This window comes from Lissotriton vulgaris, chromosome 7 (assembly GCF_964263255.1).
Source record: "Lissotriton vulgaris chromosome 7, aLisVul1.2, whole genome shotgun sequence".
Lineage (NCBI taxonomy): Eukaryota > Metazoa > Chordata > Amphibia > Caudata > Salamandridae > Lissotriton > Lissotriton vulgaris.
The window spans coordinates 257490386-257513188 of NC_141695.1; the positions used below are offsets into that span (position 1 = coordinate 257490386).

The following is a 22803-nucleotide window of genomic DNA, read 5'->3' on the forward strand; positions in this document are numbered from 1 at the left end:
CACTCTACTGTATGCCAATGAACTCTACCCCACACTTCTCTACTGTGTACCTCTTCGCCATTGCACTCTAAACCACTCCGCTCTATGCCACTCTACTCTGCAAGACTCTATGCCACTGCACCCTATTCCACTCTACTCTATGCCACTGTATTCAACTGTGCACCACTCCACTATACTCTGAAACGATCTACTATATGCCACTGTGCCACTCCACTCAGCACCACTGCACTTTAATCTGCATTACTGTGCTTTGTGTTAATGTACTCTAAAACACTTTACTCAAAACCAATTAACTCTATGCCACTGCACTCTACCCCAATCTACTCTGCACCACTGCACTGTATACCACTATGCTCTACTCTTCAACACTTTACGTCACTGCATTATGCACAACAGCACTCTGCGTCATTGTACTCTGTCACTGCACTCTACAACACTCTATTCTGCTTTGCACCATGGTACTCTACGACACAGCTCTCTACACTACTCTATTCTGCACCACTCTACGCCACTGCACTCCACACCAATGCACTCTACGCCACTCTACTATACACCACTTCACTCTTTGCCAGTCTACTCTGATACACTGCACTGCCACTGAACTCTACGTCACTCTACCCTACGCCATTGCACTCTACACCACTGCACTGTACTCTACTCTATGCCACTCTGCAACAGTGCATTCTAAGCCACTATACTCTATGCTACTACACTCTGCATCACTCGACTCTGTACCACTGCACTTTATCCTGCACCACTCCACTCTACTATGCACAAGTCTACGTTATGCCACTTTACTCTACACCAGGGTTCTCCAAAGGCGGTCCAGTAGGGCCGAATACATGCCAGATTTTTAGGATAACTACATTTATCTAAATCGGGAGATGCTAAAAATATGGACTGGATTCGGACAGACTTTGGAGAACCTTGCTCTACAACATTCTTCTCTGCAACACTTCACTCTCTAACACTGAACTCTACTTTGCACCACTCTACACTACGCCACTCTACACCACTGTACTGTACACCACTACACTCTACGCACTCTATTCTTCATCGCTCCACTCTACGCCACTGCCCTCTACACCAGTTCATTCTAAGCCACTATAATCTACACTGCACCAGTACACTATAACTTTGCACTCTATGGCACTACACTCTACTCTGAAACAATCTACTGGACGGCACTGCACTCTATGCCACTCTGTTCCACTCTGAGCCATTCCACTCTATGCCACTCTATGCCAAAGAAATCTACCTTGTGCCACTCCACACCACTCTATTCCATGCAGCTGCACTCTATCCCACTGAACTCTATGCCACTGCACTCTACACCATAATACTCTACTCTGCAACACTCTACTCTTTGCCACTGTACTCTAAGCCTCTGTACTCTACACCCTTCCACTCTACATCACTTTAATTTGCAACACTATATACCACTGCACTCTACACCAATACACTCTGCACCACTGCACTCTACAATACTTTACTCTACAACATCACACTCTCCGCTACTGAACTCTATGCCACTCTACTCTGCACAACTGCACTCTATGCCACTGCACTCTACTCTTCACCAATCTACTCTATGCCAGTGCACTCTACCAGTCACCAATGCACTCTTTGCCACTGTAATCTACGCTACTCGAACACAGGCCTCTCCACTCTACACCACTCCACTCCACTCTGCACTTCTCCACCCCTATGCCAGTTTACTACACTCTGAAACAATCTACTGTTTTCCACTTTACTCTACACCACTCTACTCTATTCCACTGTGTTCTATGCCATTGCACTCTATGCCCCGTACTCTACTTTGCACTACTCCGATCTAAGCCACTCTAGTGGACTCTATATCAATGCACTGTATGCCACTACATTCTACGCCACTAAACTCTGCATCACTCCATGCCACTCTAATCTACTCTGCACCACTCCGCCCCAGTACACTGAACTCAACATCACTGTACTCTATGCCACTGCACTCTATGCCAGTGTACTCCCCACCTCTGCAGGTTACCCTGAACCACTTCACTCTACCCTGCACTTCCCCACTTTATCGTGCACCACTCCACTCTATGTCACTTTACTTTACTCTGAAACAATCTACAGTACGCTCCTGAACTCTATACCACTGCAGTTTATGCCACTGAAAACTACTCTCCACCACTTTACTCTACGCCACTGATTTCTTCGCCAGTGCACTCTACACCACTTTACTGAAAATCAATACACTCTACACCAATCTACTCTGCACCACTGTGCATTACACCACTTCACTCGAGGCCACTCTTCTCTACTCTATGACTCTACAATACTCCACTCTATGATGCTCTACTCTATTAAGCTCCACTCTACGACACAGCCCTCCACTCTATACCACTGCACTCTATGCCACTCTACAACTCTACTCCACTCTACAACACGCTATGCAACTCATTCTTTGCTACTCCATTTCACTCTACTCCACTCTATTCTACGACACAATACTCCACTTCACTCTGCACCACTCCACTCTATGCCACTCCACTGTACACCACTTCACTCTACAACACTCTACTCCTCTCTGTCATTTCAGTCTCCTACTCCACTCTATGCCACTGCACTCTACAGCAATCTACTCCACTCTACGCCAATCTACTCTACTGAAACACTCTCCATGCTACTCCACTGTGCTCTGTACCACTGCAGGAAGCTATGCCACTCCACTGTACAACACTCTATTCCACTACTGACACTCCACTTAACTCTACTCCAGTCTATGCCCTTACACTCTACAACACTCTATGACACTCCACAACACTCAACAACACTTCATGCCACTACACTTCACTTCACTCCCCGCCAATCCACTCTACTCTACTCCACTCTAGTCAATCCATAGCACTCCACTCTATTCCACTTTATGACTCTCTTTTACTCCATTAACGTTTGGCCTTGCTGAACAGCACCCACACAGGTGTACAACATGGCTAACACATTTTGGCAAAGCCAATAGCTTTTGCATATGGAAGACCTTTTGGCTTTGCCAATGCTTATTACTCACTGACACCCCCTCTTTGTTTTGGTCTCCAACTGCATCCTTACTAAATCTCACCTTCTGCACTTCTGTTTGAGCAGTCTGCTACTAGTGCTATAATCTCTCAGCAGCAATAACTAGAAGGCAACCCTGTACCTGATATATGAGCCCACCTCTAAGAACAGTCCAGCTGTAGCACCACCATTGCTACAGTCTACTTGCTGGCACTTTATTGCCTTTCACACATAGACAGAAATCGTAATCAACTGTGCACCTGGCAGGATGGCCACTAATGCAGATTTTGGTGCCTTCCTCTCTACCTCCTTTCATGGATATGTTTACCGGCGTAGAGGTTGAATCTCCAGATTACTGACAGTTCAGTTCTGAAAATGTGTTAAGCAAGGAGGAAATGTTCGACAGTAGGCAGTGTCTGTTCCCCTTCCACCTCTTCATTGGCAAATAATGGCCAGCATTTTCAGCTCCTGGTTCAGACCAATGTTCTTGTCTTGAGGTAGAGGATAATGAACCTTCACTTATCCTAGATGGCAAAAAGGCAAACCAAGAAGAGCAGGTCCTTCCAGCTGACATGCGGTGATTATGTTTTCCGTTGAATTGCTTGTAGATGGTATTTTGTGAACCACAGTCCAGTATGGCTAGGCATCATTGCCTCTGCAGTTCTATCAGTTGTCATTTTTTAAAGCTCCACCAAGCCCACCATTATGAGCTTGGTTCTTGAGAATATTTCTCCATCGCAAGGTCTTGTGTAGTTTGCACTTGCAGTGATTTCTTGGACACTTTTAATCATGTGTACTATTCTTAATCTTGAAGCTCTTGGTGTTCACAGCTCTCAGAGGGTATTATCTGGTAGGGCCGGGACAAACCTAGGAGTAGCCGTGCACTCTAAAGAGACATACTCATTCAATCATTAATTTCCTTGTCGCTCAGGGGAATCGTAGGCCTTAAACTTACCTGTCAAAATAGTGGATTGCGTGGGTTGAGGGATTTCCTCATGTGACTCTAAGACCCACAATTGCATCAAACTTGAATTGCAGTCCCTAATATTGCTGACTCTTCTCCTCAAACTCTTGGAGCTCCTGGCTTCCCTGAACCATCAGATCTGTACTTTGCTCCTACATGAAGCATTGCCTCTTCCTTTGTTTCCTAAAGATAGAAGCTGAGATTCAGCCACACTAAGTGCATACACCTTCTCTGACCACTTGAATCTCCCTACCTCCCCAATACTTGGGCATGTGTCACCGTCATTTGTCTGCTGGGGTGACTGCTTGGGTTAGCTTGCAGAAGATCTACTGTAGGTTCCATGTCTGTTTTAATGATTCTGCTGACCTGTCTATTCAGCCGAACCAGACAACATACTTTATGAAAGTGTAAGAATTGTATTTTGGAGCATGTGCTCCTGGTTTCTAGTGTCCACTTCACCTCTAGCATTAGCAAGGATGATACACTTATCCATATCTAGAGGCCCATGGCCATGCCAAAAGCCCCCTGTGTAGGGACCATGTTTTAAGTGACTGGCTGGTTGATAATCCCTCTTCAGGGAGCTGATACATGTTCATCTTGTTTTTCTGGGGTTTAGTGCCTATTTTTAATGATGGTTTCTAGCAGTCAAAGAAGTCCCTCCAGCCAGCGCCCTTATGAGGACTGGGGGCTAAGACTCCTCCCCTAGGAACTGGAGGCAAGGATGCCTGGGATATTGGTGCCAGATTAAAACAAATATGGTGATGGGTGGAGTGCTTGCAAAAGTGTCACCCAAAGGCAATCTTTCTGGACCCATTTCTTTCCATAATTTTTTGCCCACTATGTCCCTCCACACATGGAATTACCATATTCAAGTCAGTAATGTTCCTGTTGTAATCAGAATATTCCAGCAGGAGCTGCTAGGGTTACTTTCCCTCTGATAAGGTTCAGCAACAACCCCAGGTCTGTTTCAACCTTGTTGGGACATATAGTTGCTGCTACACCTTTATATTCATTTCCCGCACAGTTGCCTTGCCCCTGTGGTTCTCATCTTCTTCCACTTCTATACATCTCCGCCCTAAACATATCCTGCCTTCCCCATGCTGTGTTTATAAGTCTTGCTTCTGTCCAACCAGGAACTGATAACCTTGCTCCCTGGCTTCCAAATGGTGCACTGTGACAAGCTGTTGGAATAGGCTGACCAGATGTCTCGGATTTGCCCAGACTGTCCCGGGATTTGAAGTTCTGACCCAGAGTCCCAACACTTTCTCCTAAAACCAAAGAATGTCCTTGTTTTTAAGGAAAAATCTTGTGAGCCTGCATCATGTTTGTGTGCAGGCTCACATTTCAGCCAGCCCTCTCAGAAACTGGTTACATTAGTACAGTTGTTTTGATTCTCCTGCTGCACTGCTTCTCCTCATTCAAGCAACACAGCAGGATTCAATGAGGTGTGCATCAGGGCTGCAGAGCCCCTATGTCAAGGCTGGGCCCACCAGTTGGGGCCAGGAGCTCTCACGAAAAATGGAGAGAAACCAAAGATGAATGGGACGTTATAGTTAGGAATTAGCATTTAAAAAAAATAGAAATTCACTGAAAAAACCAAAGGGTTACAGATAGGCTTGTGTTTCACTTGTACAAAAACAGGGAAATTCAGCAGTTATAGTTAGCTGGGCTAACTATACCTCACTCCCCTGCAATGCACTGCTTATGACCTCACATATTACATTACTCATGACATTGTCAGTGACATCACTGATGACATCACTCATTACATCTCAAATGACATCACTGATGACACCATCCACAGAATCACTGATTTACCCACTCACACCCCAATATAACCTTTCATACTCCTACTTCAACTTCCAAACTACCATTCTCAAAACCATTGACAAACCCATACAAGTACTTACATACCCACTCACTGATTCATAGGTATATGCAGAACACTCCCTCACCCATACAGCCACTCGTACACCAACTTACTCACTAATACAGCCACTGATATATCCACTCATATACCCATACAGCCACTCACACACTGTCAGTCACCCATAGAGCTACTCACACACCTACTCAGTCACCCTTAAAGTCAATCACACAGTTACTTACTCACCTATAGTTATACACACACACTCACTTATTCATACAGATACAACACATACTTACTCACTCATAGAGTCACGCACACAAACACACAGTCATCCATACAGCTACTATCACAAACCCTCACTCACAGTCATTCATATACTCTAACATCACCTATACTGCCTTTCACATATACAGTTACTCACCCATATACCATTGACACATCAATTCACTCACTGACACACCCATACACACACTGTTACCTATAAAGCCTTTCACTTACGCACTCACAAACCCATACAGCCACTGACTCACCCACTCACTCATCCATGCAGGCAGTCATAAGACCCTCTCACCCAACCACACAGGCACTCAAACAGGTAATAAGACAATCAGTCACCCATACAGCCATTTACATACCCACTCACCAACCCATACAGCCACTTAGATACCAGCTGACAAACTGATACAGACATTTGTACAGCCTAGTCACTCAACCATACATTCACTGAGACACCTAATAACTCACTTATACAGTCAGCCACACATCCATTGAATCATCCATACAGGCACTTATATACCCACTGATTCACCAGTACACCTTGGTATATATATTTAACACTCACAAACTTTTTTTTAAAACTTAGAGTCATTAGATAAGTTCATCAGTGATGTCATTTGAGATTTCATCAGTGATGCCACTTACCATGTCATGAGTGACGTAATATGTGAGGCATAAGCAGTAGTGCATTGCGGGGGCATGAGTTATAGATAGCTCAGCTGGATTTCTCTGGTTTTGTACGAGCGAAACATGAGCCAAACTATAACGTCTCTGTAACATTTGTTTTTATCAGTGAATTTCTGAGGTGTTTTTAAATGCTAATTCCAAACTATATTGTGCCTGTAACTTTAGTTTTTTTTAGTTAATTTCTACGTTTTTTAAGTAGCAGTCACATTTGCAGAGTGGTGGAGAAAGGAGCCTGGCCCATCAGCCAGTTTTCGGTGATCCTGCTGTGTAGGACTTACATGAGGTACCAGGAGGGCTTTTTAACCTGCAAAGTCCCTACGGAGTAAGGTGGGCTTCATCTCCCAACTAGTAGTGCACCACAAGCAGCATTTGCAGAGTGGTAGAGAAAGGGTGTGTGGCCTCCGAAGAGCTCTTAGCACTCCAGCCGTGTGGGACTCACTGAAGATAACAGGAGGGGTAGTTGTACCCCAAGGACAGCCCACACAACCCGATTGCTGAGACCTGGTAGGAGGCTCCCGCCAAGCCATAGCAAACTGCAATGTCCTGGGGGTGGGCACCCCAGGACATTGCTGCAGCCAGTCCAGGGGGTGGTGGTCCCCAGGGCCATCTGCGAATCCATGAGGGAGGCCGCGCAGCCCTCCTCCAACATTAATTAAACCCTAGGGAGGTGGTGGTCCCCAGGGCTGTGGGGGCCACATGGCCCTGTATATAGTTCAATTTAGAGTTGCACCGGGGAGGTGTAGAGGGGATGGAGCCCCCCCACACATTATTTTTACATATAGCCCGGGGGAGGTGGCACATTTCAGTCATTTAGTGCCGGGGAGGTGGCGGTCCCCAGGGCTGCGGGGGGCCCCCATTATTATTTATCATTGCCCAGGGACCTGGCCCACCCAGGGCCTAATTAAATGAAGCACAGAAACCCATGTTTCGTTAAAAAAGAAAAAAAAACACATTGGTGGAATTTGCGGATCCAAATGTAACTACCCTCAAATTATTCTTTTTTCATGTTTTTTGGGCCCTCGGGGGTCTCTCTGAGACCCACCCAAGAGGCCCAGGGGTCAGGGGGTTTCTCCCCTGCCCCCTTATCTTTTTTTCATTGCTTTTTCTTGTGACTTTGTTTAAGAGAGTCACAAGATGGTTGCCAATACTTCCTGGTCCGAAGTGGTGGCAGTCAATCACATCTCAGGCACAAGATTGTGAGGGGTTGCGGATCTACCGTGGCCACAGTTATATATCTAGAAAAATGTTTACATTTCTCAGAAACGACTGAATAGATTTACACCATTTAACAAAAAGGTTGCTTTCTGGACCAAGTGCTACCTTTTTGCCAAATTTGGTTTAATTCCGTTCAGCATTCCGGGCTGTAGTCGTGTCTAAAGTTTCCTATAGAAATTAACATAGAGAAATAGAGTTTTGAGACAGCCCCTCTTTTTCTCTGCTCCCACTCAACACGTCACCCTGAAATTTTCAAGCCTGTAGCTGAAGTGACTGCATTGATAGTTTTGAAAATATCATGAAGATTCGTTAAACAGCGCAAAAGTTATTGGCAAATCAATAGATGGTTTTCCTATGAAAACTTGTTCCTAACTATAACAATATATATATATACACACACACACATACATATATAATGCCCTGTGACCTTATAGGACATTTAGTCCAATTTCTATGTCTGTGCCAATGCCTGATTTTTGTGCTGACAATCTGGTCACCCTATGTTGGTGGCTCATCTAGGACTCCCTGACTTGCTGTTTATTAGGCAACAAAACAACGGACATCTTAGAAGGGCTCACACTATTGTCCATCTTGTGTGCCTTACTTCCCCCAGTGGGATCTAAAATGGTTGGGGCATGATACGTACAAGCAGCATTCCCCCAACCCATTTCTCCTATGATCAATAGTTTACCATAACTTGTCAGAAGGGAAATAACACCAACACATTGCAGAGCACCGTGGAGTGGGGACATATCCATGACCAAGCACACTTGAGCACGATTCTCCCCACCTTGTTTTATTATGCTGGTTTCAGTCTTTATAAGACCCTTGTGTTTTTCTGCATGGATGAATTGATGGGCGATTTGAAGGTCTAGCGGGTAGCGCTTTGCTGAGTGGGCAATAAGATCAGCAGCCCCTTACCTTCAGGCGGAGAGGCCTCCCCTTTCTCCGCCTCCCGCCGCTACGGCTCCTCCTGAACACCCATGCAGTTTTCTTTACTCTCCGATGTTATTGCTAGGTAGTCAGACCTGCAGGGATTGAGACACAGTTAGTCAATCAGTTATTGTTAACATTCATGTCACCTGTCTTACAACTACTGTCATCTGCAACAGTGTGCTTATACATGTTTAATTGTAGGTTCCTTTGAGCCCATTAAGCAATAGTGCCTCCTGGAATCGCTTACCATCTCACCGCACCAGGATTTAATTCTGACAGAAGCAAAACTTAAGTTAGTTAATAGATAAGGTGTTTCAGTTTGAAGCAAACCTATAAACTGTTGTGGTTATAAAATGTCATCTAAACACGTACCTTTGTTAAGCCGGTTAGAAAGTAAAAAGACTAACATACACAGCAGAGTTCAGGTTTCAAACATAAATGTATCTCTTCTTTCTTTGAATTTGTAAGATCTAATAGGCATGGGTTAACTTTAACCCATGCTGGTTATCTTGTCTAATATAATAAACGTAATGTTTGAGTGCAGTGGAAGGCCCTTCACAACAAAACCAGTCTGCTTTCATTTGCTTATTTCTAAAATAGTTGTTAAATTGATACTAATTAGGTGATATTTTTGCAAAGGTGGTATTACCATGTGTAAAAATTAAAAAATAATGAATTACAATCAAACAATATGCCTCAATATGCCTTATAATTAATTTTTTTCTGACAGCTTAATTTAGTCAAACCTGCCGCATAATTTGGTGCTCCCCTGCTGCATAATCCTAGTGGCCCTGATCATAAAGTATGAACAGTTTAGGATCACCATCAGTTATCGGCGTCACCTAGAAACACTTGTCTAGTCACTAACAGCCTGATTCATCATTCTCCCGTTTTGCGAGCCCCTAATAGCGATTCATAGCGCATCGCTATTAAGGACTCGCAAAACGGGATTCATGTAGGAATTGCATAAAGAAATGCGATTCCTACATAATCCTTATTTGCGATTAGCAATTAGCTAATCGCAAATAAGATAGCGATTTGAAGGGTGCCAGGGGTGTCCAAAGGACACCCTGTAGCACCCCTCAAATGAAATTTTGCACAGGTGTTGCACACACACATGACCAAAGGACATGTGTGTGTGTAACATGTAACTCAGAAAAATGCATTTAAAAGCATTTTTCTGAGTTTTCGCAATTTACCACGAGGTCTGACCTCGCGGTAAATTGCGGTCAGAAATTGCGAAATCGCAAAAAAAAAATTGGATGATGAATTGCATTTAAGGAATCTCAAATAGAGATTCCTTAAATGTAATTCCACGCAAAATTACGAGCTCGCAATTAGCGATTTTTGCATTTGGGATGATGAATCCCAAATGCAAAAATCGCACTCGCAAAGGGCCAGATTCTCAGAATCTGGCCCTTTGCGAGCGCCTAACAGCTTGATGAATCAGGATGTAAGCCTTCAACACTATACTGGGCGCAGCTGCTTTTTGCTAGGTTCTGGCTATACAGATACCACATTTTTATATACATAAATACATTATCCTCACTATAGTTTAAGGCTACACATGGGGTCACGCTTTACTAACAGTGCAAGGAAGATAAAGCCAAAAGCAACCCTAATGATTGTAAGATATTGCCTGCCACTGATATTATAGAGCAGACATAACTCGCTATAAAGAAGGTTTAAATCATAGGAATGGCTCGAGATTTACAAATGAACACAAACTATTGCCACATATATTAATCTAATTTAGTTGATATTTGTTTGAATATAGTAGCAAAAATCTAATATGAATCAATAGTGACCACTATAACATAGTACAAAAATATATATAATAGTAAAAACAGCTCTTTTTTTTCTCACCCCTCGTCCAATCACTCAAGTTCAATCTCACCTAAAAAAAACTCTCTTACATACCACAGCTATACTCATTCTGCTTTCATACTAGAAGTGTAGACATACTAACATATGTAGGCATACACAGGAATAATCAAAACAAGCTTTTAGAACTTAGAATCCTAGGTATAACTATTCATATTTCTCTTAGATGGTCAAAAAGGGTTCTTTTAGATGGTGCTTCAATACAGCACATAATTCATCTCAATACTTATGTATATCATAATTTTTAACATAGGTACAATTATATCCATTTTAGCGCTCAAATGTTCCTGTTACGTCATGTGCCGAAGTGCGTTTCGGAGAAGGTCGAGTTGTAGACAAATTTTCTTCAAGGCACAGATTCTTAATTTGATATGTTTATCGAGAGTAGAGGGGAAAGGCGAAAGCAGAGAAAAATATATTTTTCCATCAAAAAATCATGCTTTCTCTAAGTTTGATAAGCAAAAGAGGGAACTAATCTTCTGGTCCAGGTTATATACCAAGAAGAATTTCTCAGATTTTTCTCAAAGTCAAGAACTGCATTCCATATCGGAGTAACTAGAGTCTCAATATCTTGAAAATCCTTAAAAGTTCCATCAATATCTTGAAAATCCTTAAAAGTTCCATAAATCAGGATCACACCTACATTTCTGATACTCGTGCTGGCTTATTTATCCGCAACAAACATCCAGGAATAGGTCCAGCCCTCGGTCTGTCTGATCGTCCAAAGGAAGCTATTCTTACAAGGGTTTCATGCTGACACTTCCGATGAAGCTTGAACTGGCGCCCAAGTATCTCCTAACCTCATCGAGGCATAATGTGAGCAGTGGTATCACAATGAGTACCATTAGCAAAAGCAGTCTATGCCTGGAAGATTGTAATACTGAAGATACATATTGTATACGCCACATATCTTCTATCCCACGCAGATGCAACTGAGAAATGTGGCTTAGAAAATAAGAGCAAACTACGATGGCAGTTGGCAAGTGAAGCTATGAGTCATGAATACATTTTATTTGCTACTTTCCTTGCTCATCCTATGGATTCTAGACTCACTAAATGGCCAAATGTACAGCATACCGAGGATCGGGCGGCCATTGTCTGTTAAGCAGACCTAAGTGATCTGGTAGCACACTTGTCCTTGCTGTCTGTGTATTGTGTATTTGTAAAGGGCACTGGTACCTGAGGGGGTATCCTGGTGCAGAGTAGGTATGTGTGTGTGTCTAGCCTTGCCTAGGACAGGGTGGTTAGTAGAATAATCAGGTCTTCAGCTTCATGTGGAATTCAAGAAGAGAGGAGGAGGCTCTGACGTGAATTTGGAGATACTTCTAGGCTTTAGGAAAGATGTAGAATGCCTGTCCTCCCGATTAAGTTATGTGTAAGCATCAAATGTGTGTTAGGAGGAGTCTTGTGGAGTGTAGGTGTCTAGGTGATTGGTGAAAGGAGATGCGGCTGTTCCGGTAGGTGTGGGTTAAGTTTGAACCAAGCAGTCTTGTATATCAGGAGCCAGGGGGGTACCTTGTGAAGTGGGTTCTACATGGGAGGTTGAGGATGAGTCTGTCTGCTGAGTTCTGGATGGTTTGTATTTGTCTGGTGAGTTGTTTGGTGATGTCAGCACAGAGGGTGACCCATAGTCCAGTTTGCTGCTGGCGAGGGCTTTCATGATGGTTTTTCAAGATGTATGGAAGCAAGATGCAGTGATAGTTCTGACTTGCATGGTCCAGTTTGCTGTTGAGGATGATCCCAAAATTCTAGGCATGGGTGCTGGCCATGGATGTGGGTCTGAGTTCGGCCGGCCACCAGTTGGAATCTCATGGTGAGGTGTTCTTGCTGAAGATTGCTTCTTCTGTCTTGTCAGTGTTGAGCTTGAGACAGTTAGATTTCATCAAATCAGTAATTTCGGTCACACAGATGGTGAAGTTGATTCTTCTGTTGGGTGACTTGTTGAGAGCATAAGTTGAGTATAGGCAGCATATGAGAGGTTGTTGATGTCGCGCACACATAGCATTGGCCAAGAGGATCATGTACCAGTTAAAATAAGGGTGGGACTGAGGGATAAACCTTGAGGTGCACCAAAGAAGAGTTTCCGGGCTTCCGAGGAGTAAGGCACCAGGCTGACGGCTTGCATTCCATCCATTAAAAGTGAGCAAATCCAGCAGAGAGTGGGTCCTTGGTTGGTAATCTTGTGAAGGCGTCTGTTGAGGATGGGACATGAGACTTGTGAGAAGTTGGCCTGGCATATGCTGTCCACTATTCTAGTGGGCACCTAGCACCAGTCCAAACGACCCTTATTGATGGTAGGTTAAAGGTAACCTTAATAGAAAGCTATCCTAGTGGTAGCTGTGGAGAGCAGCCTTCAGGCTAAGTCTTGGAGGAATGTAAAGTAGCTTGTTTTACCAGTCCATAATCTCGTGAATGGTCAAGTGAAAGGAGAACCACACTAGGTATATTTATAAAATATATGTATTTATTCTAAACATATCCCTCTAGTCCCTTTATGAGGCTAGAAGCAAAAGTACATTCAGTAAACTTAATATCACACAGTAATTTAGCACAATATACGATGAGCCCTAGGGGTGTACCAAACCATATATTAAGAAAGTGGTATAAGAACCACGACTTGCATTGATACAAGGCCTAGAGCCTGTAGAACCGCTGGGGCCACCAGGAAGCAGCCAAGGTAGTGACACAGGGGACCCACCGGGGACGAGTGCAGTGTGTGAACACAGCCGCAAATCACCAGTAACTTCTACGGGGAAAGTCGCGGTTGGAATTTTAAAGTTAAAGGACACTTAGAGATGGACTGGAGCAAACCCCTTAGAACTAGGGGATTCTAGAGCCAACACCGCTGGGAGCACTGGAGAACTCGAATTACCTCACCCAGGGAAGCCGGGTGCATAGGTATCTTTTGGTGTCGGGTTTCGTCATCATTTTCAATGGCGATCTGCTGCAAAGTGCTGCTAGCGTCCAAGTGGAAAGTGTCCGGTGTGATCAAAGCCTGGATCGAAGATGAGAAAAACCTGAAAGCAGAGGGGACAGAGTCTGGGTCACTTGCCAGTGACCAGGGGCATGATAGTCGAATGTACCGATGTCGGGTGATTTCAGGTGAAGGAGGTGAAGCTTGACTCTTCAGCCACGAGGACCAGGAGGCGTCGACGACAACCATGTTCTGGATTCCAGCTGTCCCACAAAGGATGTCGAGTGCTGCGGTGTCGGTTTGCGGATTGGACCCAACAAGCCTTGGCAACCCACGCAGGAATCAAATAAATGCTTCGGTGCAGACCAGCAAGATCTGAGGGACTCACCACGTGGTGGAGAGTCAGGGCACGTCTGGAGCAACCAGGAAAGCCCAAGGGAAAGTAGAGTTATCTTCGAGGTGACCCACCAGTCGACCGACCAGGGATCGCGAAGGAGCCTCGAGTGGAAATGCAAGAAGCGGGCTCACGCAAAACTCGTGGAGTGTAGGCCACCAATTTTTTGTGTAGATGATGCTCTGGGCTACCAGTAACCCAAAGCACAACTTCAGGAAAACTCAGGAAGTTAATGCACTTAGCAAATGTGCACAGTATCCAGGGGTTCCGGATTCACATCACTTGTGAGGGCTGCAGGTCTCAGCTTTGCTGGGGACTCGTGTCAGCCTCTGAGAAGTCTGGAAATCCTCTTCCTGTGTCATAAATACTACGGAGTCCGTCGGGAGCTTCGGAAATGCAGACTGGCAAGATGCTTCGTTGGTGCCTGCTTGAGCAGGGGAGTCACTCCTTGACCCCAAGGGAGATTCTTCTGTTCTCTATTCTTTAGTAGAGCGTCGAAGTTCCAGGATTCAGTTTCAGAGTTTCATCCAGGTGTAATCTAAAGTCCTGTTGCCAAGGGTCCCTGGGGTGGTTACACCCATTTCCTTTGTCTAGTTTCGCGCCAGAGCAGGGGCTGGTAGCCCCTGCATCCGGTTTGAACTGGGTTATGCACAGGGACACCAAGTGTACCCCCAGTGCAGACTTTCAAAGCACTCTTGGGGTGCACCCACCCAGCCCAATACACTGAAGCCTGTCTGGGAGGTGGTTACACCTCCCTGTGACAGGAAACCTATTGTGCAGGCCTCCCCAGCCGGAGTTTCGTCCAGCAGCAGGAGGTCAGACTCGTGTCTGTGGCTGCAGCATCCATTTTGTGATGCCTGGGCTCTTTTAAACTAATACCGGTTAGACCAGTGTGTACATGTCTCTCCCTCTAGAAGGGTGAAATTCTACCCCCGCCGCCAGGACTGGCGGGGGTAGGATTCCAAAGTGTTTGACACCAAACACGACATGTTTCCATGCAACCATTCAAAGTTAGCATTTACCGCAAGGTTATAATGAACTTGAGTATATGGTCTGGCTGCATCACAGAACAGCCTCAGAGAATAGGCTCCGAAAGCTGCAGAGGGTCCCAGCTCATGCATGGGCACCCTCTCCCACAAAACCAAGCATTCTGCCTTTAGGATTGATAAGGCCTGCCATAGGAGTGACTGATACGTTTATATGTGTCAGTGATTAAAGGTACATATAGGTAACCTATATCTTAGTAAGGGGTGCATGCACCACCTTATCCACGCTGCAGTAGTATTCCTGTGGTGCCATTTTGGAAGGCTTCCCAGGGGTGGCATAATACATGCTTCAGCCCCTGGTAGGCCTCTGGGGTACCTATGCCCTTAGTACCTAGTTTACCATAAACTAGTGACTCACAAGGGTACCCCAGTAACCAAACTGAGTGTACCTAAAGTACATGCAATCATATTAGAGAGGAAGCAGCTAGGCTGGGGTCCAGGATAGCAGGGCCCCAGCCAGACTAAAGTCGAAAAACAGTGAACACCAGCAAAAAGTGGGGGTAGCCATAGTAAGCAGATCCTACTCTCCTACAAGACTCTGTCAAATGCTGCAGGCAGATCCAGAACGATGAGAGGGCTGCCTTGTCTCCTCTGTCTAGGATCATGCAGATGTCATAATTGACAGCGATCAGCACTATTTCTGAGCTAGTGGCAGGCCTGGCCCAGATTGAGTGGTATTGAGGAGCCGGTGGTGTTTATATTGTCAGTGAGGCACCAGTTAGTGAGTTTCTCTTAAACCTTGACTAGGTACAGTGTAGGGGAGATTGATCTGTAGTTGGTGAGCATGGCAGGGTCAGTAGAAGGATTCTTGAGCGAGGGGGATAATGGTGGCATGTTTCCAGTTCTCTAGGAGAGTAGCTGAGTCAATGGAGGTGTTAAGGATGGTTATAGGATTATTGGCGATGGTATGAGTCCTTTGACAAAGGTGTGGTGGGTCAGAAGGGGCTCCAGATTGAATGGATTACATGGTTACATCAACACTGACAGCAGACCATGTGGTTAGGGTTCATATTTCAGCCATGATGGGAAGTTGAGCTGCGAGTCTGTGGACAACTGCTCTTGAATTGTTGTTATCATGATGAGCTCCTACTGTCTGAGCTAGAGCCTTGTGGTGAAGTTGAAGGTTATCTGTCACTCTCTCTGGAGCTTCACTGAGTGAGGGGTGTGACATCAGTGTGCTGCATCATACAGGGCTAGGGCAGCAACTTGAGGCACAAGCAGTGATGTGCAGACCTGTATGCTGCTGCGTTCTCTGGTGCCTCCGATGCCCCCACACACATCCATATCATCCTCTGTGACACATTGACTGGGACATACTTCAACACCCAGCCAGGGTGCACACTCACATTTGTGTCTCTGGTTTCGACTGCGTACAGCAGCGCCTGCTTGTCTGGTGTGGTATGGGCCCATTGGAAACAAGTTAAAATAGAAGTACTGACCCACGTTTTGCTTCAAGCCTGTTTTTTAATAAGTTGGGTAAAACTATCATCTCCAGTGCTGACTTTATCTTTGGTGGTTATGTGAGTGTACATTGACGGAGCACATTTACCAAATGTTTTGTAATAATTGGTTAAGAAGTACAACCTGTTATTATGGATACCATGACCCCACCAACTCTGTTTCTTCAAGGACCAGGTGAACCACCTTGGAAAGAGTGGCATCATGCATTTAATGTGTACTCCAGTGCTGTGAATGGACACTAATTTAGAGCAAGCAGACAGAGGTTTATTTTGGGAGTACAGAGAGTCTATGCTCAGCTTCCGAAGTCTGCTGAAGGAGAAGTTATTGATTAATTTGATGACATTGTAGAATGCTTGTAGAAACCATTATCAAGCCAGATATGTTTAGTAAGTAGGAGATTCCGATATTTCAAAATGAAGCAGGGAACTGTGGAGTGTAGATAAATACACCACTTTATTGAGAGGACTTTTGTCACAATACAAGTTTGGTCATCTTGCGGAGTCTTTAGTCAGGGACCAAGTTTTATTGAGTTGTTATGACAAACAAATTCAAAAAAAGTTGCTTTCTAGCAAGGATTCTTTGCTTCGGTGTGCTGTAACACTGCAAGTCATCATAGGGAGAAGCTAAATGACGTAGGAAGAGTGGCAGCTGTAAAAATAGTGCAGAAGGGATGAAAGAAATCATCTTCTGAGTTAATTATTGCACGGGACAACGTATGCTGCAGATGTAGACCCAAGAGACATTCGATGAGTTCAAAATTGGGTCTGCCTTTACTTAAAAATTGCAGCCATAATGGGCAGCTAGGTCATTTTACGAGAGTTTGTAGGAGTAGATAAAAATAAACATAAGCATGGGGGATTGCTTGCATGAGGAGAAGACAAAGTCTTTTATAAGTTACATGTATAAATGTTTTATTGGCTATAGACAAGGCGATGGTCAAAGACTGTCAGAACGATGGAGTAAGACTCTGGGAATAGCTGTTACGACAGAAGCTACTGAACAGGGTCTAAGCGGCATTGGTGATTCAGTCCACTCTATTAACTTGCGATTACAACAATTTCGCACTATATGCCTGCTGTATTACACGCCAGAGAAAATAGCCAAATGAGCTCTGTCAGGTTCAGTCAGTGCTCGGACAAAATGCCCTAGATGAGATTTGTACACAGAAAGCATAACCCATATGTGCGTAACATGTCCAAAACTGGTTAAATTCTGGTAGCATGTGGGCCAGGTATGTTCTCAGAGGCTGGGGATAGGTCCATCTCTCTCGATTAGGGAAATTATGATTGGCCCAGCGAATATGAATCATAGACTCTCTTGTTTATTTCTGATCCTACTTGTTCCTGTCAGGCTGGTAATCGCCCGTCTATGGATTTGTCCTTGTCCTCCTTCAATAAGCGATTGGTGGATGTTGGCTAAGGATCATATGAGATGGTAGTTGCATTGGAAAATGCTAGGGGTGCTCACTCTATGATAGAACTAAATGCTATATGGGGGCTTTTATTCTAGTGATTAACCTCTGTGATATTAATGAGGCTAAACATTGATGTTTGTTTTTTTATATTTGTAATGCTGTACTATCTAAGGTAGAGATATCCTAATTTGTAATACTGCTATTGTGACGCTCTCTCTTCTATATGCATATTCCCTTTCGTTTTTTCTTCATTTTTTGTGTTTTGTATCTAAATATCTGTGATACCCTCTTGTTGACAAATAAAAATAATTAAAAAACAAAAAAAGCATGGGGGAGACGTCTCATTAGTTCAAAGAAATAAAAGTTTGGCTCTTTCAATGTGAATCGAAAGATTTATGGTCATAGTGGATTAGATAAAGTTAGTGAGATTACTGTGAATATTATAAATAGCATAGCCCTTGAGTTGTTGCTGAATCCTGGCACTCACATTTCTGTTGTGTCTCATAAAACATTTGAATTAGTTGGACAAAACAGATTGTTGGATTCTTTTGGTGTCAAATTTGCAACATATGCAGAGCAAAAGTTGTGTCTCTATGGATATTTTTTAGTTAGTATTAACTTCATGTACATTACCAACAAACGTCAGGATGCCCTTGGATTTAAACATGATGGTGTACTGGAGATCCGGCTTAGACCTGGAAGTATAATGCAGGTCTCACTTGAAAAACGAAGGGATGTGGAAGGACAGGAAAGGTGTAAAGGAAATTGGGGGAGAAGTTGGTAGTGAGTGTGCTGTGGATAACATATAGATGGTTGGTGAGGGACAATAGAAACCACATTAAAGGAATATAAACACTTATTTGCTAAGGTGTTGGGAGAGTTAAGTTGGTTTGTTCACAATATCAAAATTGAAGAACAATATATGCCTCTTAAGCATATGATGAGGAGTGTACCACTGGAGGTGGAAGAAGAGTTGCCCAAGTACCTACAGACAATGTTTAAGTAGAAGGTGATTGTCCTGTGGATATTTCCTCATAGACCTCACCTATTGTAGTCACCCAAAATGACACAGTACAATGAATTGTGTATGTATGTGGACCTTAGTATCCTCAACAAAGATCTGGTTGGGGGGCACCCATTGCCCAGGACTTAGTATAAGTCAGCAACAAAACATGGAATCAAGCTGTTCTTCATATTAGACTTAGGTTCATGTTTTGAAACAAGATGGAATTTAACCAAAGGATAGTCTATCGGAAGATGTGAGGAAGCTCCCACACCAGTTCCTAAACAAGGTGTCTTGTCATGTTTCTGACCATGTGAGTTCTATACAAAGCTTATTTGCAATTTTGCAGACAAAGCGGAAGCCTTAACAAGGTTGCTTAAGCAGAGCATTAAATATGAGTACGATAAGGAAAAGAATATGGGCTTTAGGAGAATTTAAGAAGAACGTTGCACTGCTTCTCTTTTAGGTAGGTGCATGCCTAAAAAGAAATTGCACATCACAGTTAATTCATGTGACAAAGGTGTGGGACCATTTGTAGCACATCTTGGAGACGATGTTGGTTCAACTGTGGCATTTGCATCCCAGACATGGAACGATGCAGAAAAAAGCTTATTCAGTTATAAAAAAAGGAAGTTCCATCATGTGTATGGTCTGTCATTAAGTTCAAGAACTATATCTGGGGTAAAAGATTCATACTGAAAATTGATCACAAGCCTCTTATGTATATTTTGCCAATCATCATGTATCCATCGCTACAGTCAGAATTCTAAGGTTAAGAACCTAACTTTGGAATATGATTTTAAAGTAAAAGATATTCCTGGTGGCAAAAATAAGAAAATGAACTGCATGTCCAGACTTCTGCTCAGAGGTGACTCATTGAGTACTTTGTGGTGAACATTCCAAACTGTTGTGAAAGTTGTTCCTTGGAGGAAGAATGGGTGAATGTGTTGAGATATTATTAGGGGTGGGTACAACTCACAGAAGTTTACTCTGTGGAATTCCATGGAGTTGCCTAAAAACTCTAAGATTATGCGGTTTTCCACATGCGGCTGAATTCCTGTCCGTCGTACTGCTCTTGTGATTTTTTTTGTATCAGGAGCTTGTCACGTATTGTAAAATCAGTACGAACATCACCCCAAGGCACGCCAGAGGACGCTGCTTCTTTCCATCGTGTGAGTAGAGTTTCTACTCGAGCAGCAGCTTTTTCAACATTAGCAGGACCGAGCTACTGCGACTGCCCATGTTGACAAATGTCATCAGAAGGCAGTCTAGCGCTCCTCTTTTCTCACTCACCAATTTATAGTTGGCGAGTCGTGTAGGAGAATACCTCCACCACGCAGCGGTCTGCGGCATTTTTGCCAAACTCTGCACTCCAAGTAAAGCACAAAGTGGGAAAAACTCTGTGAACTCCACTGGCAGAGCAGAGTTTACCGTCACCCCCTAGAAATTATCCTGTATTAGGAAAGGTTATTCAATTCACATTGAGAGGTTGGCCAGGGAAAAGGAGTTTAACAGGTTTAACAGGTGACATAGTTTTTTTGATAATCTCAGTATGAATTTGTCTTTGGAGGCAGATCTGTTGTTGAAGACGAAGAAATGTATATCTCCATGCACAATCAGATAGAGATTGTTGAATCTAACCTTCAACAAATATGACATTGGGTAAGTGTAGATTGGCAGAATTGTTTTAGGAGCTGGAATGGCTAGAGATGTGTTGGCTAGGAAACAAAGGAAAGGGTTTGGCTCAAGCGCAGTAAGGCTGCGCCACTAGAAGTATAAACAAAACAAAATGCCAATACTGCTCAATTAATAAATAATACATAAAGGACACACAAATGTGACATTTGTGTGTCCTTTATGTATGGCAATAGTTTAATGTCGTTGCACATTAGAAATAGATTGATTAATTGAGCAGTATTGGCATTTTGTTTTGTGTATACTAGAGATGTGTTGGGGCGCACCACGACCACATTGTAGATGTTATGTGGAAGGGCTAGATTGGAAATGGGTGAATTTAGGCATAGACTTTCTGTGGCCACTTTCCAGCTAGAAAAGGAATATATTTGCTTTGGTAGTTATTGATTATCATTTAAGTTGGTTGAAGTTGATACTGTTTCAGAACCAAATAACTTCTTTCTTGTAAGGTTTTAGAAACCTTGTTTGCAAGTGAGAGTTGCCCTAGGGAGTTGGCATCTGCCAATGTCATCCACTCTATGTCTAGAGAGTTGAAGACATATTTGCATAAATATTGAATAATCCATAAGAGGAGTAGCCTCTATCACCCTCAGGGTAATACTTTAACATACATAGCGAATAGGTTGGTGGGCAGTGGTGTGAGATTGTCTTTGGCTAAAAGGTAGAGGACTCAAAAGAGGAAATGTTAATGGTATCTTGCAGTGCGCCTCCTTCTTCAAATAAGGAATCACACTACAATCTAAGGAAGTGTTCGGTTCTGGTGCCTTCTTGGATGTCAGTAAATAAAAATGTTGGGACAATGGGATAAAAGTGATTTCCCAAAAATCATTAAAATTTTGGGGGAGTACAGAAGAAAGGCATGACTGCCTGTGATGACAGGAGTTGAGAGTGAATGTTGGAGACTGGGTTAGAATGAACATGCATGTTCAACAAAAGACTTCACCTCAAAACAGTGGTGCAGTGTCTTGGTCTCTCCGAACTAGATTATGGAATTGCCATTCTCTCAGATATTCCCAAAGTTCACCTATGCCCGCTAAGAGCAACACAACATGCAGCAATGCACTTCATTTTAGGTTTCAAGAAATTTCACCACATTTTCCCTGCCCTGCTACCCGTCCAGTGGCTTCCTATTGAAGCAAAGGCCCAATTCAAAACCACCTGCACTACCCACGGTGCACTGCGCTCCTCTTTACCCTCCTATCTAAACGAGACAGTGAAAATCTCTGGCGCAAATATGGGTTACAGAATTGCCCAATCTCCGCTCCTGGACCCCAATACATTTAGTCGGGAATGATACCTAATCCCGTCATTCTGTAGAAGTGCCACATAAATCTGGAACTCTCTGTCGTCCTTACCCTCCCTAACCACCTGCCTAGTCCCTTTCAAAAAGGACTTCAAGCTTCTCCCATTTGACAGGCACTTTGGTTAATTTCCCTTGAACACACTTTAGTTCTCTCTTCACCAGGATCAGAACTACCTATGTGACCCACTGTCTAAATAGATGTGTTAACTGTATACAACCTCCAACTGGATGTATGGCGGAGCAACACATTCTGCTGTAACGCATACCATTACAGCGAGGCTGTTACAGTGCAAATGCCTTTATCACACATGCTTTTACAACGAATTCCTGATCCCTAAAACTAGCCTCTAACGCTACCCCCACCCCCCCCCCGGCTTCCAGCCACAGAACAAAACCCAGCCCTGACCCTTAAAACTGGACCCGCAGGGCCGCTTCTACCGTCCGGCAGGACTAGGCAGCCGCCTAGGGCGGCAGAAGGAGGAGGGCGGCAAAAAACATGCCTGCATAAACGTTTGTTAAATAAATATACCCCTTTTTATTTGTGCTGTACTCGCCCGTAGAGACTGTGATTAGTGTGAAATGTGATGGCACATTTAGCGCATCTCGCCATTTTTTTTAAATAATTGTTATGCTTTCATTATCCTGCCATATATATGGAGATCTAGACAGAGGTATCTGTAAAAATATTGTAATAAAAAGAGCACG

The 22803-nt window shown here is 43.7% G+C and overlaps 1 protein-coding gene across 1 annotated transcript in view; it reads right to left on the reverse strand.

Moving 5' to 3' along the window:
- SCN1B (sodium voltage-gated channel beta subunit 1) overlaps positions 1–22803 on the reverse strand; it is a 385196-nt gene that overhangs the window by 4288 nt on the left and 358105 nt on the right. The window contains exon 5 of the mRNA XM_086930043.1: positions 8970–9076. Coding sequence (XP_086786169.1) covers positions 9010–9076 — 67 coding nt within the window. The 3' untranslated portion in view covers positions 8970–9009. The remainder of the gene's footprint in view (positions 1–8969; positions 9077–22803) is intronic.